We start from the raw sequence: 22353 nt of genomic DNA, 5'->3' as shown, positions 1-22353 counted from the left end.
CTAAAGACCTTTGTGATGTTAAATTGCGAAGCTTTTTACGTTCAAGGAAACGGGGTGGTCATGGCGGCACGTGGAGTTTCAATCACTGGCCAAAAAGCAGTAATATGCTGTCACTCAAAGACACAAAGTCCAATCTCTCCCAAAGGTCGCAGGCGTGATGAGACTCGAGCTCGGAAATGTTTGTTATGCCCTTTGTCTATAATGTTTAGAGCGCCACCTAGTGGGACGACTATACTCATGGTTGAACCAAATGAAATGTTAGCTGGTGGTTAAATGCATGAATTCCATCAATGTGACATCAGATCGGAGGTGCTGGTTTTAGGTGTTGGGCGTGGCTCGACGCGCCGGGGGTGCGAGGGCCCTCATAACGCTGCTTGCAGCTTTAATTAGGGCCCGAGCACTGACAGTGCGAAGGCCCTATTGTAATTGCTCTGTTTATTATTATTATTATTATTATTATTATTTCGGCAAATGAATTGGCCGTTTGAGGGCCTAAACATGCTCGAAAACTCATGAAATTTTGCACACGCGTCAGGTCTGGTGAAAATTTACGTATTTTAATGTTCTCAGACTTGGCCAGGGAAAATTAGCTCAGTAGCGCCACCTAGAAAAATGAAAAACGCGAGCCCCCGGTATGGGTATGGCCTAAAGGTTTGAAAGTCGGTACACCTATATAACGTTCAGAGTCCAACAAAAAAGTCTATTATGGCAATGTCCTAAACCCAACAGGAAGTCCGCCATTTTGGATTGAATGTGACATTTTGGCTCTGATTTTACCGTTTCGATGCCTCGAACTTTAACGAACTCCTCCTTGGCATTTGGTCCTATACGCTTCAAATTTGGTCAGTGTCAACTACACCCTTGTGCCATGTTAAATTGCGGAGCTTTTGAGTTTTCACAATACTATGAGGCCGTGGCGCCATGGCGAATTTCGATGACTCGCCATGAAAATCGTATTGCCTCTCATTTTGTCATACATTTTCTGACCTTGACCAAAGTGAACACATATGATAAGGATCCACCCCTGAACATATTTCAACTGCCATATTTGACACCAGGGACAGCGCCACCTAGTGGGAACAGGAAATGTCATGTTTTACACTTTGGGGTACAGTATAGTGATGGGTGACATCTGCAGCCTCAAATTTCTCCAGGAAAGCCTTAAGGAGTTGGTCTTGGGGTACAGTGAAAACTGTGACTTTTCACGAAAGGGTGTGACCTCAGCAGCATGGCGAACTTTGATATCTCGCCATGAAGAAACAAATTAGTATAACTCAATGAAATCCAGTCTGATTACTACCAGACTTTACAGGCATGATGTCAGACCCGCCCTGACCAGATTGATGTGCCCATTGTCAGGAATACGTACAGCGCCACCTAGTGGCAACAGGAAATGTCATGGCTTTAATTTTGTTGTACTGATTTTCACAGGTTCATCGTGGCCACCTCAAAAGCGGTGAATATCACCATCAGTCCCTCATGATGCTTCAGTGCAAAAATTGTGACTTTAAACTGAATGGCGCACCCTGGTGGCAGCGCAGTCCACCATGAAAGATGAAGTGGCTTTTGAGGGGCTTGGAAAGTTTATAGAGGCTTTAAACTTGGCCCACGCCTCCAATGTGATGAACGCTTTGTTGTTATGTAACCATTTTCCTGGAATAGCGCAAAATGGCTCCACAGCGCCCCCTACAAAATTCCAAAATATCAGCCCCTGCTCTGTGTTTTATCTATGAGTCTGAAACCTGGTACGCTTATGGAAGATCTTAAGATGTACAAAAAAGTCTCTTGGAGCAATATCCCAAATCCAACAGGAAGTCAGCCATTTTAAAATTAATGTGTAATTTTGGCAACATTTTCCCATCTTTTCAGGCACCGTACTTTGACGAACTCCTCCAAGGGATTTCATCAGATTGGACCGATCTGCAGTTTGTGGAATCTAAAGACCTTTGTGTTGTTAAATTGCGAAGCTTTTTACGTCCAGGGAAACGGGGTGGTTATGGCGGCACTTAGAGTTTGAATCACTCGCCAAAAAGCAGTAATCTGCTGTCACTCAAAAACACAATGTCCAATCTCTCCCAAACCTCTCAGGTGTGATTAGACTCAAACTCGGAAGTGTTTGTTATGCCATTTGTACATAATGGTTAGAGCGCCACCTAGTGGAACGACTAACTAATCATGAATGAATGAGTTGAAATGTTAGCTGGTGGTTAAATGCATGAATTCCATCAATGTGACATCAGATCGGACGTGCTGGTTTGAGGTGTTGGGTGTGGCTCGACATGCAGGGGATGCGAGGGCCCTCATAACGCTGCTTGCAGCTTTAATTATTATTATTATTATTTCGGCAAATGAATTGGCCGTTTGAGGGCCTAAACATGCTCGAAAACTCATGAAATTTTGCACACGCGTCAGGTCTGGTGAAAATTTACGTATTTTAATGTTCTCAGACATGGCCAGGGAAAATTAGCTCAGTAGCGCCACCTAGAAAAATGAAAAATGCGAGCCCCCGATATGGGTATGACCTACATGTTTGAAAGTCGGTACACCTATATAACGTTCAGAGTCGAACAAAAAAGTCTATTATGGCAATGTCCTAAACCCAACAGGAAGTCCGCCATTTTGGATTGAAGGTGACATTTTGGCTCTGATTTTACCGTTTCCATGCCTCGAACTTTAACGAACTCCTCCTTGGGGTTTGATTTCATAACCTTCATATTTGGTCAGTGCCAACTACACCCTTGTGCCATGTTAAATTGCGGAGCTTTTGAGTTTTCACAATACCATGAGGCCGTGGCGCCACGGCGAATTTCGATGACTCGCCATCAAAATCTTATTGCCTCTCATTTTGACATACATTTTCTGACCTTGACCAAAGTGAAGACATATGATAAGGCTCCACCCCTGAACATACTTCAACTGCCATATTTGACATCAAGGACAGCGCCACCTAGTGGGAACAGGAAATGTCATGTTTTACACTTTGGGGTACAGTATAGTGATGGGTGACATCTGCAGCCTCAAATTTCTCCAGGAAAGCCTTAAGGAGTTGGTCTTGGGGTACAGTGAAAACTGTGGCTTTTCACGAAAGGGTGTGACCTCAGCAGCATGGCGAACTTTGATATCTCGCCATGAAGAAACAAATTAGTATAACTCCATGAAATCCAGTCTGATTAGTACCAGACTTTACAGGCATGATGTCACACCCGCCCTGAACAGATTGATGTGCCCATTGTCAGGAATATGAAGAGCGCCACCTAGTGGGAACAGGAAATGTCATGTCTTACACTTTGTTGTACTGATTTTCACAGGTTCATAGTGGCCACCTCAAAAGCGGTGAATATCACCATCAGTCCTTGATGATGCTTTAGTGCAAAAATTGTGACTTTAAACTGAACGGCGCACCCTGGTGGCAACGCTGTTCACCATGAAAAATGAAGTGGCTTTTGAGGGGCTTGGAAAGTTTATAGAGGCTTGAAATTTGGCGCACACCTCCATTGTGATGAAGGCTTTGTTGTTATGTGATCATTTTCATTGAATAGCGCAAAATGGCTCCACAGCGCCCCCTACAAAATTTCAAAACATCAGCCCCAGCTCTGTGTTTTATGTATGAGTCTGAAACCTGGTAAGCTTATAGGAGATATCAAGATGTACAAAAAAGTCTCTTGGAGCAATATCCCAAATCCAACAGGAAGTCAGCCATTTTAAAATTAATGTGTAATTTTTGTGACATTTTCCCCTCTTTCCAGGCACCGTTCTTTGACGAACTCCTCCAAGGGATTTCATCATATTGAACCAATCTCCAGTGTGTGGAATCTAAAGACCTTTGTGATGTTAAATTGCGAAGGTTTTTACGTTCAGGGAAACGGGGTGGTCATGGCAGCATGTGGAGTTTCAGTCACTCGCCAAAAAGCAGTAATCTGCTGTCACTCAAAGACACAATGTCCAATCTCTCCCAAACATCGCAGGCATGAGTCGAGAGTCAAGCTCAGAAATATTTGATATGCCATTTGTCAGTAATGTTAGAGCGCCACCTAGTGGGACAAAAATAATGATTGTTGAATGAGATTAAATGTTAGCTAGTGGTTTGGCCATGGTGCCACAGTGAGTTTTGATATATTGCCATAAAAATTATCTGTTTTCCTATTTTATTCATGTTTTATGGTCAATGTCATGGATCAATGCAAACATTTTTGCATGTTTTTGATTTTAAATTGTGATTCTTGCAGCATTCTGTTTCACATTTTAGGCCTTGTAATTTCCCTCATGTAACATCCTAACACATATACAAAATTGTGTTAGAAATGTGCCCTCAACCAGAATTTAGTGTTCCATTTGGAATTATTTTGGTCATTATGACACATTTTTGCAATTTCCAGGTTGTATACTTTTGTACTCATTGTAGAGGTCTGCGAGTCACATGGAATTCCTTTCCCTTTCAGCTGTGGCTTCTACAAGAATTGGGTGAAAAACATAAAAACAAATAAAAAACAAATTAATTAATAGCCTTGAAACATAATATAATCTGTGCCACAGGTTCAATGTGGTAGAGAAGACAAGGACAACCTCTCTTTGTGTGGTGTTTGCACATTAGCGAGTGAGAGTTTGCAGTTAAAGTTTACAGAGAGTGACAAAAAGAAAAGGTACTGTAGAGTTTCTCAAGAGCCCGTTTTGGGTGAAATATTAGTGTATTAGTGTTCAGCTGTATATTGTGTTCACTGCCTCCACAGGAATAAAGTTCTGCTGGTGCACGTCATCCCTCTCCATCTGTCTGCTAAGGTTCGCAATTCGATGATATGGGCGATTTATTTATTTGCCCATAAGTAAGTTTGCTAATAATGATGGAGCTAATAGAAGCAGTTAAGAGGATAGAAATTACAGCACTGTTTGAACACCACCTTTTTTGCACTCTCCTCAGAGTGTGCCGAAGTGCAGTGATTCAATTACTGAAATTCAAAACAGACACAAAGAAAGGCACGAGCCTATGTTAGAAAAAATGTTTGGATGGTGGACACATACATGCTCATGCAAGTTAGTCGTGTTTGATTCCTTTGCTTGCATTATACATCTGCACAAGTAGCACACTGTTTTGGTAGTCAAATAAAATCCTAAATTGGTGACTTTATTTTTTATGGCAATTAGTTTGGACTTCTTTGTTGTAAACGTTCAAATCAGTCTGTGCATGATTACATTGCCCGCCCATCAAAAAGTATGCACATGCATGTATATATATCTTATATTGTTGATTGTTGGACTTAAAATTGTTGGTTGGCAAATTTTTACATATCACTTAACCCTACTTTACACTTTGCTATTAGACTTTATTTGCCCAGACCAGAAAGCTAATTACAAGCTACAAACCAAACTCGAAGCACTAATCATCAATCAGAAGCACCCTCGATATAGATGTAACTGGATCGACATGGTTGTTTATTACTTTAATGTAAATGTAATGGTCAATAGCATGTATTAGTCCGTTATAGCCATAAGCAAGGACACCACAGGGAGTCGAACCCTATCCCAGTAAACCAGGAGTACCATTACCAGTGTCTTTTTGCTTTTTAAGGCTAAGTGGATAAAGCAAAACCTGCATTAACAACATGTGAGCATGACTACTCTGTTTGATAGCACAACTGTACTATGTGCTATTTAAAAGTGAATACTTACTGCTATCTTTAGCAAATTGTACATTTTATTTTTCTATGTGTGATGCATACATTGTATCTGAAAGATGAATGAAAAAACAGTTACAGTTATTTAGAAGTCTATGGACAGAATTTCCTCATGTGCACAAGAACCCAGTAAATTATTGTGAAATACCCAAAGATATCTACAAAAAACTTTAAAATATTGCGTTTATTAATTAATGGTAAAGTCACTTAATGCAGGAAAAAAAAACCACTGTAATAGCAATTGGCTGAGGTTAGTCATTAAGAATGAGTGTGCACAGAATTGGGCTGACTAACATATAAAGCATAGCTAGAAGTGAGGTGTAACCTTTCCACTTCCCTCCCTTACTCAGCCATTGTGATTCAGTTAAAGGACTAGATATTACAGTCCCTGATAATGCATTGCTTTAGGATAGGAGAGAGCAGAGAGGAGAGCTAGAAGGGGGGCTGCACCAAGACACCAGACGTTCAACCTCCCTCCTGTAGGCAGACTCGTCCCCGTCCGAGATGAGTCCAATAACGGTGGTGTCATCTGCAAACTTGATTAGCTTGACAGACTGGTGGGTGGTGGTGTCATCTGCAAACTTGATTAGCTTGACAGACTGGTGGGTGGAGGTGCAGCAGTTGGTGTACAGGGAGAAGAGCAGAGGAGAAAGAACACAGCCCTGAGGGGAGCCGGTGCTGATGGTCCGGGAGTCCGAGACATTCTTTCCCAGCCTCACATGCTGCTTCCTGTCCGTCAGGAAGTCAGTGATCCACCGGCAGATGGGATCAGGCACATTCATCTGGGAAAGCTTGTCTCGGAGATGGTCTGGAAGGATGGTGTTGAAGGCAGAGCTGAAGTCCACAAACAGGATCCTGGCGTAGGTTCCTGGGGAGTCCAGATGCTGCAGGATGAAGTGTAGGGCCATGTTGATGGCGTCGTCTACAGACCTGTTGGCTCTATATGCAAACTGCAGGGGGTCCAGGAGGGGGGCCGTGAGGGTCTTGAGATGGGAGAGAACTAGGCGCTCAAATGACTTCATGACCACAGATGTCAGAGCCACGGGTCTGTAGTCATTTAGTCCAGTGATCCTAGGTTTCTTGGGGACAGGGATTATGGTAGAGGACTTGAAGCAGGCAGGCACATGACATGCCTGCAGTGAGGAGTTGAAGATGCCATGAGTCCACAGAGGTGATGGGGGTGTCAGTCAGGATGATGGGGGGGAGTGGGGCTGTGTGCTTCCTGAAGTCCACAATAATCTCCACTGTCTTCTGGGCATTCAGCACCAGGTTGTTGTGGCTGCACCAAGACACCAGACGTTCAACCTCCCTCCTGTAGGCAGACTCGTCCCCGTCCGAGATGAGTCCAATAACGGTGGTGTCATCTGCAAACTTGATTAGCTTGACAGACTGGTGGGTGGTGGTGTCATCTGCAAACTTGATTAGCTTGACAGACTGGTGGGTGGAGGTGCAGCAGTTGGTGTACAGGGAGAAGAGCAGAGGAGAAAGAACACAGCCCTGAGGGGAGCCGGTGCTGATGGTCCGGGAGTCCGAGACATTCTTTCCCAGCCTCACATGCTGCTTCCTGTCCGTCAGGAAGTCAGTGATCCACCGGCAGATGGGATCAGGCACATTCATCTGGGAAAGCTTGTCTCGGAGATGGTCTGGAAGGATGGTGTTGAAGGCAGAGCTGAAGTCCACAAACAGGATCCTGGCGTAGGTTCCTGGGGAGTCCAGATGCTGCAGGATGAAGTGTAGGGCCATGTTGATGGCGTCGTCTACAGACCTGTTGGCTCTATATGCAAACTGCAGGGGGTCCAGGAGGGGGGCGTCCGAGATGAGTCCAATAACGGTGGTGTCATCTGCAAACTTGATTAGCTTGACAGACTGGTGGGTGGTGGTGTCATCTGCAAACTTGATTAGCTTGACAGACTGGTGGGTGGAGGTGCAGCAGTTGGTGTACAGGGAGAAGAGCAGAGGAGAAAGAACACAGCCCTGAGGGGAGCCGGTGCTGATGGTCCGGGAGTCCGAGACATTCTTTCCCAGCCTCACATGCTGCTTCCTGTCCGTCAGGAAGTCAGTGATCCACCAGCAGATGGGATCAGGCACATTCATCTGGGAAAGCTTGTCTCGGAGATGGTCTGGAAGGATGGTGTTGAAGGCAGAGCTGAAGTCCACAAACAGGATCCTGGCGTAGGTTCCTGGGGAGTCCAGATGCTGCAGGATGAAGTGTAGGGCCATGTTGATGGCGTCGTCTACAGACCTGTTGGCTCTATATGCAAACTGCAGGGGGTCCAGGAGGGGGGCCGTGAGGGTCTTGAGATGGGAGAGAACTAGGCGCTCAAATGACTTCATGACCACAGATGTCAGAGCCACGGGTCTGTAGTCATTTAGTCCAGTGATCCTAGGTTTCTTGGGGACAGGGATTATGGTAGAGGACTTGAAGCAGGCAGGCACATGACATGCCTGCAGTGAGGAGTTGAAGATGCCAGAAAACACTGGGGCCAGCTCGTTTGCACAGTGTCTGAGGGTGGCAGGAGACACACCGTCTGGGCCGGGAGCTTTCCGAGCATTCAGACTCTTAAACTGCTTCCTCACATCTGCTTCATGATTTACGGAGGATTTACGGAGGATAACTTCTTCAACGGGATAGAATAGGTGATAGAGAGAAGTAAGACAAAAGGGACAAGATAGGAGAGAGCAGAGAGGAGAGCTAGAAGGGGGGCGCCTGGTCTGGCTTCCCACACCTCCCCGCCGGTTTAGGCTGTACGCTCTACCTCCCCACTGCGTTCCAGAAAAGGGAAGAAGAGTAGAGGGGAGAAGAGCAGAATATTTCTTTTCTCTTTAGCATTTACGGAGGATAACTTCTTCAACGGGATAGAATAGGTGATAGAGAGAAGTAAGACAAAAGGGACAAGATAGGAGAGAGCAGAGAGGAGAGCTAGAAGGGGGGCGCCTGGTCTGGCTTCCCACACCTCCCCGCCGGTTTAGGCTGTACGCTCTACCTCCCCACTGCGTTCCAGAAAAGGGAAGAAGAGAAGAGAGGAGAAGAGCGGAATATTTCTTTTCTCTCATGGTTAGCTGTGCTTTTTGTACTTTTAGGTCATTATTTACATAAATTTACACACACACACACACACACTGCTGCTCACTGCCCTTTTGTCATGTAGGAGTCTTGGATTTAAACGTACAAAAAATCCCTTCATGGTCACTAAAATATGTTGGAAAGACTACAGCTTTTACATTATAATGTGTTGTTTTAACATACACATGATCAATTAATGTGCCCTTCTCTGTGGTGGGCTGTGTTACATGTTGAATGAATCCTTTGTCTGTGACAAACTTGCAAATACTTGAAGATTTTAGAACATTGTCATTAAAATCTCCCATTACTACTACTGTATTACTTTTTTTATCTAGCCAATCAAGTAACTTTCCTAGGTTTTGTTTAAACAGTGCCATGGTATAAGAAGGAGGCCGATAAATAACTGCTATTAAAATGTTCAATGTACAATAGTTGCAAAGTAAACATTCTAAATTGGCATCTGGTATAGCTATAATTTCAGATGTCAAACTGTCTGCAGTATACATGCCAACGCCACCATGCTGTTGGCTTTGTATTTCAATAAATGTTGGGTTACTTCTAGTGTAAGATGCACTTCGTGGATTATGCTGAAACCCATAACCGTCAATTTTTACAGTGTCTAATGAAGAATTGGCAGACATCCATGTCTCTGTAACAGCAATACAGTTAGGCTGCAAATGCTGTGTGCACAATACCAGATCAGCTACATGTAGAGTTAAATTCTGCACATTCATTAACACTACTGTGAAATCACGTGTCTTAGTACATGCTGTATTTTCAGACAAAAATTGGGGCATTCTTTCGATTACATCCTTTACACCACCTTTAGAGTAAATAGCTTTTTCATTGAAATCTTGAATTATTAAACCTGACAGACTCCTAACACGACTTAAGGCAACATATGCCTGTCCTGGAGCAAACACATTTTTAAGAGACACTACTGCATCATCAACAGTAACTCCTTGTACCTTATGTACTGTACAAGCCCATGCAAGTTTCAGTGGAAACTGCCGTCGCAATCCACCTTTCTCAGTTACCTTTTCTTCTTCTGCTTCAATACCTGTAGAGCCTATTTCAACTGCTGGGTAATACACACAGTTTTTCCTCCTTTGTGCACCTATATGATTGTCATCAAATTTTACATAAATGGTTTTGGGAAGCTTCTTGTCCTCAGTAACATAAACTATGTGTGTTACCGTACCACATACACCATTAACAAGACCATCCATTACATCTACATTTTTACACAACATTACGCGGGCACCTTTCCCCAAGAGAAGCTTTTCATTCAAACACGTGTTATATGTTTTGGCATGATGTCCAGTTTTTAACTCCAGTTTCCCTGTTTTCTTACTATTGACAAAATCCTGAGCAGGTATCTCAACATAATCAGGACACATCTTAAACAACTGCTGCATATTATGCTCATTTACTTGTTTGTTTGTTGGAAAAATGTGTAAAGCTGAGCTAACTTCACCAGTTTCACAATGCTTCAAGCTTTTAATGTCCTTTTCTAATAATGGAGCCCCTTTAATGTGAGTTCTTAACCTGTTTAATAATTCTGCAAACCCAACATCGCTCTGCCTTACTATTTTATTTAGTTCAACAACCCTAAATAGACTAGACCACAAGTTCATACCAACATCCTCAACATACAGGGGTTTTCCTTTTACTGGAGGCAACTGAAAAAAGTCTCCAACAGTAATAACACTAACATTTCCAAAAGGCGAAAAATCTCCAATTTGTTTAATCTGTCTTAATCTACCATGGATGTAAGCCATTAGTCTCTGATCAACCATGGAGATTTCATCAATTATCACACTGCAAATTATCTGGTGCTTGCCATGATTTAAAATCTTATTTTTAGACAGGCCAGATTATTTGCCTTGTTTTAAAAAGGATTTACTTGTTTCTAAGTCTGGATTTTAGATAATAAACTTAAATCGAGAATAACCATATAATTGTGTCTATATTAGTACAGAAATCCAGAAATGGGAAGAATAACTCTTAAAATAGCCTACATTAGGTCTCTCACCAGATGTCTCTCAAAATATCACTTGTTTCAAGATAGAGTGACAAACTCAATTTGCTTGATTTAGGAAATTCACACAAGGCATCTGTTGAAAATATTATTTATTCAAAATCATGTCTGACTTCAAAGTTGTACATATAAGGGAAAAAAATTAACCACAATTTATGATACAAATCACATTTCAAAGACAGCTGTTTGTCCCAGCATGCCAGCATTATGTGGTACAACATTGACATTGGTTTAGGGAACATTTAATGACTGTCAACTTATATCATCACAAACTACACTAAGCCAATACTTGGTGCAACCCTAATCTTAAGGGTGATTTCTATGGGAAATAATATCAGAAAGACTGTATTTGATTGGAACAAACACACTGTCCTTAAAACTAATAGAAAAGTATGAAGTGTAATCAATGAGCTCATGGGCTAATTCTGTAGCTTGAGCAACAATGGGCACAGTTACTTCATATGCCAATAAGTCTTCATTTAAATTCAAAGTTTCATAGCGTTGGTACTCAAAAGCAATAAAAGATGAGTCAATCAAAAAGATATCCTTTATCAGTCCAAACACAGGGAAAGTGCCATCCACATCTGCAATAATCATGGACTTCCCAGCAATGTATTTATTGCCATTTAGAACATACCATTTCACTGAGACAACAGACTGCATGACATCTATTCCAAAAAATTCTTTAATTTTTTTCCTAACATATTCATTATTTTTAACAGCTGATACTGGCCCGGATTCCTTTTCTTTCGCAAAAATAGGATGTTCAGTGCCTATTTCATTTTGACAACACTCAAGAAATTGATTGTGGTTTGCTAGGGATTTACAAACATTTTTAAAATTTAACTTAGAAGCCCACTGTTTAAAATAGGAGTGCTTTGCCTCAAAGCGCATGCACATACTCCTTATTAAAGGTCCAAGGGATAAGATTTGACTGGGAAGATGCAACATATAATGTTGCTTAGGTATTATATTGGCTTCGGGAAAAAGTTGCTTGAACTGATACAGGTGTTCTTCAATCATATTTCTCAGTTGCAATACAGTTTGTAAAGAAATAATGGGAGCAAGAACTATTTGAACTATCATAATTAACTTTCTAATAAATACAACATACTCACTCTCCACACCATACAAAAGAAAAAGTAATATTTTTAAAAGAATTAGCATCTGTCCACAAGACTGTTTCAATTTGTTGTCGTTAGCCACTAAAGTGCCAAAGCTAATAGGACATGGTTTATCCCGTATTTCAAGAGGTGAGTAAGGAAAATTTTGAATGTCTGAATTAAACTTGTCTAATTCCAATTGTCCTGAGAGAATTAGGTGTTTTAATACAAATTTAACTTCCATTGATGCAACACCTTCAAAAATAACATGCATTATGTCCTGTGGAGTTTGTTTGATCAGGTCAAATGCAGGAACATCAACTAGTCTGCTTCTTCTATTAATTCCATAAGTAGTTTTGAGGGACGCTTTCAATAAATCTGTGCTTGCTTTATCTATTTCAAAACACTGCCTGATATGTTTCTCCAGAGTTCTTTGAACAAACTTCTTCTCCTCAAAAACACTTTGCATATCATCAAAGTTGCATTCACAGTGTCTACATTTGCTATAAGCAAAACCAATCCCTTCTTTAAAGCCAGCAATCTCATGCTGGGCTAGCGTGTCTCCGCAAATGGCTATAACAGCACCAAACAATTCAATTTCACCATTTGACATTTCAATCCTTACACCATTGTAAAGCAGTGATAGATCTTGAAGTATTCTTTTCAGTACAACATCAATACCCCACTGAGAAATGTCACTTGCTTTAGCAATAGCAAGAAGTCGTATTGCAGCTAACTTTGACCTAAATTTTGGATCAATATTTCCTAAAGTATAATAAAACATGACCAATTTGTTTGCAGAAGCATGGGACCCTAAGGGGTTACATATTTCAATTTCATCTGTGTACAGTATTAATTGCAATGCATTTGGCCTCTGAGAAAACAAGGGGTGAGATGTAAAGAGGGACCCGTCTCTAAAATCATAGAAGAATCCCTCTCTGCTTCTTTGTGGTGCAGTGTTCAACATGGTAAAGATTCTCTCATTAGTCATTAACTGCTTTAGACTTTCAATTAATGGTACATAGTAAAAACTTTTGTTCCTTAAGGACATGACCCTTGAAAGACCTTGCTTTACCCAACATATCTTCTGGGATACTACTACTTCCTCGGCGTTGACTGGACAGAACATTTCCCCTATGGCTCTACACTGTCCATATGCAATGGTGGAGAAAGGATCCATGAATTTATCAAATGTAGCCAAAGCCTCATCTTGAAGCTGAGTGGTTCCCTCGGCATTATCTTCAAACACTGTCTTCATTCTTTCCTTGAGCGTATCCAAAAGAACAGCCTGATACTGTTGCACTCCTGAGATGATATGTTTGACCGTTCTCTGTGAAAACATTTGAAACAAAAGTAACTTATTCTGCATTTATATTAAAAAAAAAATTCTGAATTCCATTATGAACAAGTAAGACATTGATTGCCTTATGTAATGTATTGATCCATTAAGACTATAACATACCTGTGATAAGTGGCACTGTTCTTGAACACTGATAGCAAAAGCTGCAGCAGATCTGGTAATATCATGTCTGGTAAAGGATGTTTTAGCAACAGCTTCTTCCTTTAGAGCAGAAAAACAAAGTTAGTCCAAACTCCTGGCCAATTATAGAAATTCTTACATAACAGGTATAATCAGTTACACCTAATGATTGGTCCATTAAAAAACAAAGTGCATGACAGTGATTAGTGTTACAGTTGTGAATATTCAATATAATATAAGATAATATAATATTCATTCTTTGGAATAAAGAAAAAAAATGGAAAAGAAATCAAAGACAAAGAAACAATAAAAAAGGGGTTGTCCATTGTTTTGATGAGGCTAGGGATTGGATTCATGAGAATGAGATTTTATCTTTTTAAATAATGAATTTTTGTTCGCACTTAGATATTAGTTTCTTTACATGTTTGTTGTATTTATTAAATTATTTATGTATTTTTAAATCACGTAATTTAGATTTGCACTTAGAATTTATGTTAGTATTAGTATATGGATATATTTTATTGTATGCATTTATTAATTTATTTAATTTTCAAAAAAAAATCATTCTTATCCATGTTTTGGCAGTATTTCTAGCCAACAGATTTTTTTACAGTGCTTCCAAATACTCTGTGTCTTACCTGAAACTGTAATTCCTACGAGATACCCAAATTGCTGTCACATTGAACGATTTAAACGCGCTGAGAGTGTCTTTGATGCAAACTTCACCAGGAGACATGCCAGCCGCAGAGTGTGTGCCTTCTCCGGCTGCAGCATAGCCTGTACTATCTACACTGAACTGCTATTCTGTTTATTTGTTTTTCATTTCATCCTGCAGGATGAAATTGTGATTTAAAATCCAACCATGGTGGAAATCGCTTGTAACAGTTTGAAGAACAATATCTAGCGGTATAATATCGCGAGATCTCGTTAAATTTCTCTTGATTAAAAATGGAGAAAATGATTAAAAGTAATATAGGACCAAATACGAGGAGTTAGACATAGCTAAATTTGTCATCAGAAGCCACACTACATTTTATTTAGTTTAACACTTACCGTGATCGGGCTGTCAACAACCTGAGGCTCCTGCACTTCAGCCAAAGATCCACCAGTTGATATTTCCACGGTGCTGGTTGTTGTTGCAGTACTACAGTTGGCAAAGACTGAAACACCAAAATTTTCCGATCCTAAAGAGTGGAATGTTGGGGGGATCCTCCATCCTCTTGGTGGGCTTCCATTCGTCAAATACAGAGGGTGCGTCCGTTTAATGTGGCGAAAGAATGAGTTAAAAACTCTGAAATCTTGTTCACAGCCATCTATTCCACAGTAAACCCAAAAATCCTGCCTTCGACCATGAGCTGCATTTATGTGGCTAAGGAGCACCTTCAGAGTTAAAGAAACAAAGATAAAACAGATCATACATCTCCAGAGCGCCATGGTGAACTGTTTTCGCGCAGTAGCAATGCAGCTTTACTTTACCGCTCTCCACTGAAGGCCACAGATGAGAGTGTGGGACCATGGGAAAGGTAGGCAATTTTAAAAATATATGCATCCTTAATTATCCAATTTTTCAGGTTTAAATTACATCAGTTATATTTATTTTTAGGCAATAAGTGTTTAAGACTGAATTTATATTTTTATTTTCTTTTTTTTTACTTAAAAAAAATTAAATATAAATAATTTTCTGCATGCGCATTCTCAGTTCCTGTCGTGACGTTACTTTCACGCGGGACAAACTCTTTTCCCCTGCTTTGTTAACCATCAGGATGTTAGGAAGATCAAAATTATATATCTAAACAAAGTGAACAGTAATTTAAGGTTGGTAACATTAAGTTGATTTGAAAAATACTATGGTACAACGGTGTTATTAAGATAAAGTCGTGTTTTGTGAGGGCTGCTAGTTAGCAATCTAGCTAATGTGTTAACTTTAGCTAAATGTTCTTATTTAAGCCGTAGGATATTTCCAGGTACTGTGAGTGGAGGCTTTGGAACCGAACTAGAGAACTGCTGTCACGGCATGGACAACTTTGACGATGCCATACTGTCTGTGTTGCAGGGTAAGTCTTATTTTTCAGTTATTTTGGTACGTTAGCTAAGCAGCCTTAGCATCTGTTAGCATCATTTCTGAAACTTGGAGCTAGGATTGCACTCTACTCTGAACTTTATCCACATTATAGCCTTGAGCTGTCTTTGCCAAAATAGACTTGGAACATCATTCTTGAAGACAGCCAAAAATAGTTTTATTGCATTCCCAAATATTTGATAAACTGTTTTAAGTTTGACATTTTATCCTGTTAATATTACTTATTGCTAAAATACATTTATTGACAAAAAAAATGACCTCAATATGTAATAAGCCACGCCCAGGAAAAGAGAAATAAATATCACTTTTGAAGTTGTTTTTCTCTTTTACAGCTGCGAATATTGATGAGGAAACTTTGAGGAGCTTTACCCGGGATGACCTAAAGGATCTTTTTCCGGGCCATGAAAATTTCTTCCGTAGAAAGAAGATTTGGGATTTTATCAGCCAAAAGGTAAATACACATTATACCACTAAGAAGATGATTACTGTCCATATTGTCTAGCATTAATTTGCCTAATTGTGTATTTTTGTTTATATCCCACAACTGTTATAGTTTAAGAGTACTGACCAAGATGCCAACACTTTCCATCGAAGCGAGAGTAACCCCTTAGGCTTTGATGTGTCACAATGTCAGCCTCAAACTTCCACTCCCATTTCCTACACTGCTGACAAAAAAATGAAAATGCCAGACCCACCAGAGTATGTGGTGTATACAGATTCAGAGTTGGACATGGTGCGCAGTCAGTACTTTGCATTGCTCCACAGTGGAAAGGAAAAGGACTGTAGGATGTCGAAGGAGCTATGTTGCAGACTTGTAAGGAACACCGTCACCAGCATGGTTGCAATCCTCCGTGCTAGTCCCATGGGGAAAGAAGTAACATACCCCTCCAAACTCGAAATGAGAGCAATGTCGCAGAAGATTGTCGACTATTACCCCATGTTACGTGATGCTGACACACACATGCCATACGTAAGTCATTCTTTACTCACTACAATATCTAAAATTGAGCGAGATAAAAAAAAGAATGTACAAATATATATTATTTTACCACAGCTGACCATCTACACCAAACTGTACAAACGACTCCAAAATATGAAGTCTCCAAGGAAGAGGCAGGGCTCCATGCCACAACGAGGCAGGCCCAGGAAGACTCTTTTCAGCTCAGATGACACAGACAACGGGACTGAAGGTGACCTAAGTGGTGAAGCAAGTGGTTCAAGTGACTATACCATACTTCTTGAGAGCAATGATGACCTCAGTGAGGATAACTCAAATGCAGGTGTGTACTTTGGTCTGCTGTACTAATGACTTTTGGACATCTAAAACTTCAAAGAGACCACCTGCCCTCAGTTTTCTGTTCAGAGTGCATCACAAGATTTATACAGTGTTGAGTATTTTCCTTAACTTTCTAGCTATTCCCTGTTATTACATTCTGTTCATCTTCTGTTTTTTCCTCAGAGAAAGAATCCCAATTGCCGCTACCCTCCACTGTACCAACTACGTCAAACAATACTACCCTGGCTTTACCACTATTATCCAAGTCAGCCTCATGCTCTGCACCCAGGGCTGATATAGGTCCTTCAACTGCACCTCCAGATGATGTTGTTGGTAAGTCCACCATCACCCTTATCTACCTCTGTCTGACTGTGGTTCCTCTTACAGCTCTTTCCAAAATATGGTTGCAGCAATGAACCCCGTTCTAAGTGTTTATTCCATAAATCATAGTGGTTTGGCATTAACTCGAGTTGGTGTGTAAAATCAACATATGATAGATCCCTCATTCCAGTTTGCCAGTTAGCCATAGTAAGTATTTTAACACTTTGTGTTGTAATGGGTGTTACTCAGTGCTGATTATTTACACATGTAAATCCTCATGCTGGTCACATCTATCATGCCTTATCACAGTGTTTCTGTCATAGATCAAATTACCTAAAATATTTTTATCCATCAGCTCATAATCACTGTTCACACTGATGTGAACGATATACACAGTAAACAACCTTTACCTTATTTTCACCACAGTTTTATTCACGGGCATCTTAAACTGTCGTTTTAATATTTGATTCTGTTCAAACTAACAATTAACATAAATCCATGATCATTATAAGAAAAGGACACAAAGGGAAATGATCAGGACATATAGGGTCAGTTCATTACTCAAACATATTTAACCTAAACATTAATTCTCAGAAATATTATACTTAAAAACAACCATGCAACTAGAAATGACTGATTAGAAAAATCTGAATTTTGTGAAGTCTAGTTACACCATGTCTTACAATTGCTCTTTGCTTTCCCTAGCAGACCATGACAGCCTGAAGATGCAGGCAAGACATTACAAAACCTTGAGCAACATGTACAGGAAACCCAATGCAAAACCCAACCAAAGTGACGTTGCTCAAATTTTGGACCTGGAGTTTGAGGCCAGACGAACTTTTATTGACGCAGATATTACAAGGGAAGAAGACAGGCCCAGAAAAATATTTGAAGCATACCCGTGCTTCAAAGACATACAAAATGTAAGTTCAACTACCTTCAGTTAAATTCCTTGCTTTCTCTGGATAGGTTTAGTTAGTTCTTGACTAACTGAGCACAACTTTGTCATAGGCGATGGATGAACTGCGTCGCATCATTGGTGGCTCCAACTGCAAATACATAGATCAAATGAAGGGTCGATGGGCAGAGTTTTGTTCGAAAGTGCAGTTCTATGGCATTTGGAAGAAGGTCCTGAAACCTCCTCTCCCCTTGGATGTACGTGGAGGTAAGTGGCCTTTTCATACATTAAATCCACACATCAGATATGTTCGGATTGCTTTGTTGAGATACTTTTCTCTGTTCACAGTGGATTTTACTGTCACTCTCTTCAATGCACTTCCATCTCTTTTTCCTTCAAAAACTACACCACCAAAGCGGCTGGGAAGTGCCAGTGAGGCTCTCCTTCATATCCTCAAGGTGAGAACAGCTGCAATACCAGCCACTGTAACTTGTACTCCATTTACTTGTATTGTTATTATTAATATTATTATTTTGCTTTTCCTGCTTAATAAGAGTAGGTCGAAGTTCAATTCAGCAGGGATTAAATTACTCCTTATTCAGGATTTCTTAATTGTTATTCAAAACCTACTCCAGAGAGGCAGCACAGAGCAAAAGCACATTGCAGTTAGGATACAAGTAGAAGCAGTAAAATGATATATTTAAAAAGGCCTTCAAAAACTAGAATATGTAACAAAGTTAAAAGAAATTGTTTTAAAAAACAAATGAGAAAAAAAGCACAAATAGACATGATAAAAATGCTGCAAATTAGAGAAAATTCATGCTCAGAATTAATACATTTCCAAAATTTCATATTTATGTAAGTCAGATATTTTATATTTATTTCTTCTATTCCAACAGTAAATCAGTTGGAGCATTCTAAACTCTTGATATTGCTATTTGTGTCTTAAGCTGTTTGGATGCACAGCAACCCTTTCATTTAAAATCTTGAAGAATTTGTCCTTTTTTTGTGCTTCTTCTAGCCAGGTGAAGATGCAATGCTATACCTGGAGAAGCGGCCTCTCTCCTCCCCAGTGCTGCTTTTTGATGGAACAACCAGCATTGTTGCTGTAGGAAACATACCAGTGACCACTCTCTCCTTGGAGGATTTCTGGGAAGGAATGTTGGTGTTGATGGCATATTACTACACCTTGCACTTAACATACCCAAAATGTGTTGCAACGGTCCTCTCTGTCATACAAACTGAGGTAATCACTGATGCCATCCATGATCAAGATGCCACTAGTGCATATAAGAAAGCAATAGCTGAGTGGAAGTCGTTCTTTGAAAAATAGGTGAATACCAAGCAGGATTTTATCAGGTCATTTGCAGTTTGTTTAGTTTTGTAGTACGTTTGTACAACTTTGTTCCTAATTTGCCTAGCAATGTCCTGAGAAACGGCTTTACTTAAGATGCTTTACAAATGAAAGTTGTTGTTTTTTTTTCTTAGTGACACTTTACCTGAGGCATGTAAAGTTTTAAGTCAGTAATGCCATTATTTATAACATTGTGAGACTATGTGACTGTCACAAAAGTTTAAGGCCAAAACTGTAATTTTTTTTCTGTGTTTAGGCCTTTTAAAGGGTTGATTTAGACTTTTAGGGATTGTGCAGCAGCCCTATTTTGTTTTAAAAAAAGGATTTTGTTCTCATGAGAGAAATAAATGTTGGCATATCACTCTTGTCCTGGTTGTGATTTCAGTAGAAGCCAAGGAGTAGGAAAAAGGTCTGTTTTAAGGTTTTTTTGCCTGGATTTAATATTGATTCGGCTCTATTTTAAGATAAGCCAACCTGAATCAAGAAACAAATTAATCATATTTCACTAATATTGAGTAGTTTTTCATAGTATTAGAACTATTTTTCTCGTTGCAGTGCATTCATTTGCTGCAAGTAAGAATTCAAAACATAAAAAAAGACTGTAATTTAGCATATTTAACTAATATTTGGGACTTGATATCAAGTAATTTTATCTTAAATTGAGCTCTTTAAAGCTTATTTTAACCCTCTTCAATTCTCAAATGTGTTCTTTTATTTCTGGATTAAAAAATCTTATTTCAAGATTTCTTATTAAGTAAAATAAACTTGCTGCATGGACAGATAATTTCACTTGTTTTCAGTGCTTTTTGTATCAAATGTAGTATTTTTTTCCTAAATATAGACTAGCCATTTTTGCAGTGCAGGATCTGCAGATCACAATATTTAGCACGTAGGCAATTTAACTTTTCTTCACCCAGAGGGGTGTAAGGTAAGCGGACATCTTTACCAATGCTAAATGTGTTGTGGATTGTTGTTGCATGTAAGTTATATGCAGCAATCCCAGTAGGCGCAGTTAATAAAACACAAACATTTTCAGGATGACGACACATTGGTGACAATAACCTTGCTGCTTCATAGTGAATTGCTTTAATCAAATGGCTTTTCCCTGTTCCTGCACCTCCAGTAATAAATACATGCAATGGATCTGGGTTTTTGCCTACTGTCTTATCCAAGCACCACTGCCTAATCTGATAAAAGACTGAAAGCTGTGTCTCATTTAGAGATCTAATTAAAGCCAAACCGTCTCTTCTGGGCATAATGTCATTTCTCTTTTCTAAATGTGAAACCTGTTGGCTGCACACAGCTAAATCTGGAATATTCTCATTGTCTTCTTCCCCTATTTGCTCTTTATCTTTCCATTCCTGCTCACACTCTAAACGCTCCAACTCCTGTTCTGGACAAAGCTCACACCAGGCATCTTCTGTTACACCATCCAAATCAATTGTATTTTGAATGTTATCCAGTTTATCTGCGTTTATTTCAAACTTACGTCTATTTGCATCAACAACTGATTTCACTGAATGCAGAAATCCATCGCTAAACTTCACAACGCCATTCTTGTAAAACTGTTCAAATGTTGTATAGTTTGAAGGCTTTAGTTCCTGATCTACACGATATGGCAAAAACAACTGCATGATACTATGATAAAACAATTCAGCATTTTTAGTCTCTGAAAATCGCGCATAACGAACAACTGCAGGTTGTGACCGTGTTCTCTTAGTAACAAAACCACATCTATTGTTCAACTGTATTGGCTTAGTGGATTTTTCACTTTTACTCAAAACACGATATTCGGAGGCAAATGTGGCCAAGCACATATCATTAAAATCAATGTTTTTTGGTCTATTCTTATACCGGTCTACAATACTAGTCATCCACATGTCCTCTGCTGTTAAATCCTGTGATGTTGCTTTTTGTCTTAACACTTTTAAGGGCAAACTCATTTTAACTACACTGTCCCCTGTTGGCACAAACACAACTTTCCTAGAACATTCTTTTAGATGCATATTTGTTAATCTATACACAGCCTCCTGAGCACTAACATCTCTGTTATGAAGGTATACACTGCCTAATGACTTCAAAGCCTCCCTTGCACTAACATTTCCATCTTTATATGCTTCCTTCTGAGTATTACTTAACAACAAACCCATCTCTTTTTCAGATTTTGACATGTAAGAAATTATATAAACACAGCAGGCATAAGCATCAATTACAAATTGAATATCCAAATTAGCATTGTAACATTTCAACAGTGGCTTATTATATTGATTTATCCAAACCTCGTTTAACTTCCTTTTCAACACAACATGTGTATTTCGACTAAAGCATTTGTATGCCTCCTCAAAAGTTGCCTGATTCATACCTAAACTCTGAAACAAATGCTCCACACTTTCAAAACTCCTACTCTCATCTGAAAGAGCCTTCTTGATTGTTGTTAAGATATCACTTGCCTGCTTTCTTCTCATCTTAATAGAGTCTTGCTGACGCTGACTTTCACAGGCACATTGTTGTAAATCATCTTTTCTCTTATCGACTTGACACTTGCATTTTTGCTCGGAAACATCACTTTTCCTACGACATATAAATGTTCGACTAGATGGTGGCCTGGGAAAATTAAACCGGCAAACTGTGTTCTTTTTTTTGCAAGTTTTAGAATGCCGATTTGAATGCTGTTGTACAGATGAGACAATGTCCAATAAAGTCTCATCTTGTGAAGGCAATTCACATGTTACATATTCATCTATAAACTGAATCACCTCTTCATCTGTATTTTTATCAATCTGCGGAGCATTCTCTATCCAAAACAGACAGTGCACATGTGGTGAACCTCGCTGTTGAAATTCCACTCTGTAAAAGTAATCCTTAATCTTACCAATCGGATGCAATGGAGACTTGAGTACCTCCTTCAGAAAACAATGCCACCGAAAGTCAAACATCCTTGCTGCAGTCACAGGATTTCGACGCAGCAAATCACACCTGTCTGCCCACTCTAACTGTTCAACTGTTTCTGTTCTACCTTGCTGATTCAAAATACTATAAAGAAGATTTGTCCATCGCATGTCAGCTG

At 39.7% G+C, this 22353-nt stretch overlaps 1 protein-coding gene and 1 long non-coding RNA gene across 5 annotated transcripts; one reads left to right on the top strand and one right to left on the bottom strand.

Annotated features, from left to right (window-relative positions):
• Window positions 1-10631: 10631 nt before the first annotated feature.
• Window positions 10632-14538, bottom strand: LOC309700993. The gene is made up of 3 exons (XR_014274828.1): window positions 14411-14538; window positions 13340-13438; window positions 10632-13207 (listed from the first exon to the last, which is right to left on the bottom strand). It is a non-coding gene; the product is annotated as an uncharacterized lncRNA (long non-coding RNA).
• A 25-nt stretch (window positions 14539-14563) lies between these two features.
• LOC309700992 (uncharacterized protein) lies at window positions 14564-20118 on the top strand. 4 transcript variants are annotated; one of them, XM_082524936.1, is made up of 10 exons: window positions 14564-14880; window positions 15322-15411; window positions 15770-15888; window positions 15991-16407; window positions 16492-16717; window positions 16897-17046; window positions 17743-17957; window positions 18046-18199; window positions 18281-18390; window positions 18954-20118. In XM_082524936.1, the coding sequence occupies exons 1-10, from the start codon at window positions 14856-14858 to the stop codon at window positions 19263-19265; spliced, it is 1818 nt and encodes a 605-aa protein (XP_082381062.1). In that variant the 5' UTR covers window positions 14564-14855; the 3' UTR covers window positions 19266-20118. The 4 variants fall into 4 exon arrangements, with proteins under 4 accessions (XP_082381062.1, XP_082381061.1, XP_082381064.1 ...); XM_082524935.1 differs by having other exon boundaries at window positions 17740-17957; window positions 18954-20117; XM_082524938.1 differs by having other exon boundaries at window positions 15305-15411; window positions 17740-17957; window positions 18954-20116.
• The last annotated feature ends 2235 nt before the right edge of the window (window positions 20119-22353 follow it).

The sequence above is a fragment of the Aulonocara stuartgranti genome (genome assembly GCF_965226115.1).
Source record: "Aulonocara stuartgranti genome assembly, chromosome: 23".
Classification (NCBI taxonomy): Eukaryota; Metazoa; Chordata; class Actinopteri; order Cichliformes; family Cichlidae; genus Aulonocara; species Aulonocara stuartgranti.
Note: the sequence above shows the minus strand (reverse complement) of the source record. Positions and strands in the feature narration are given on the sequence as shown.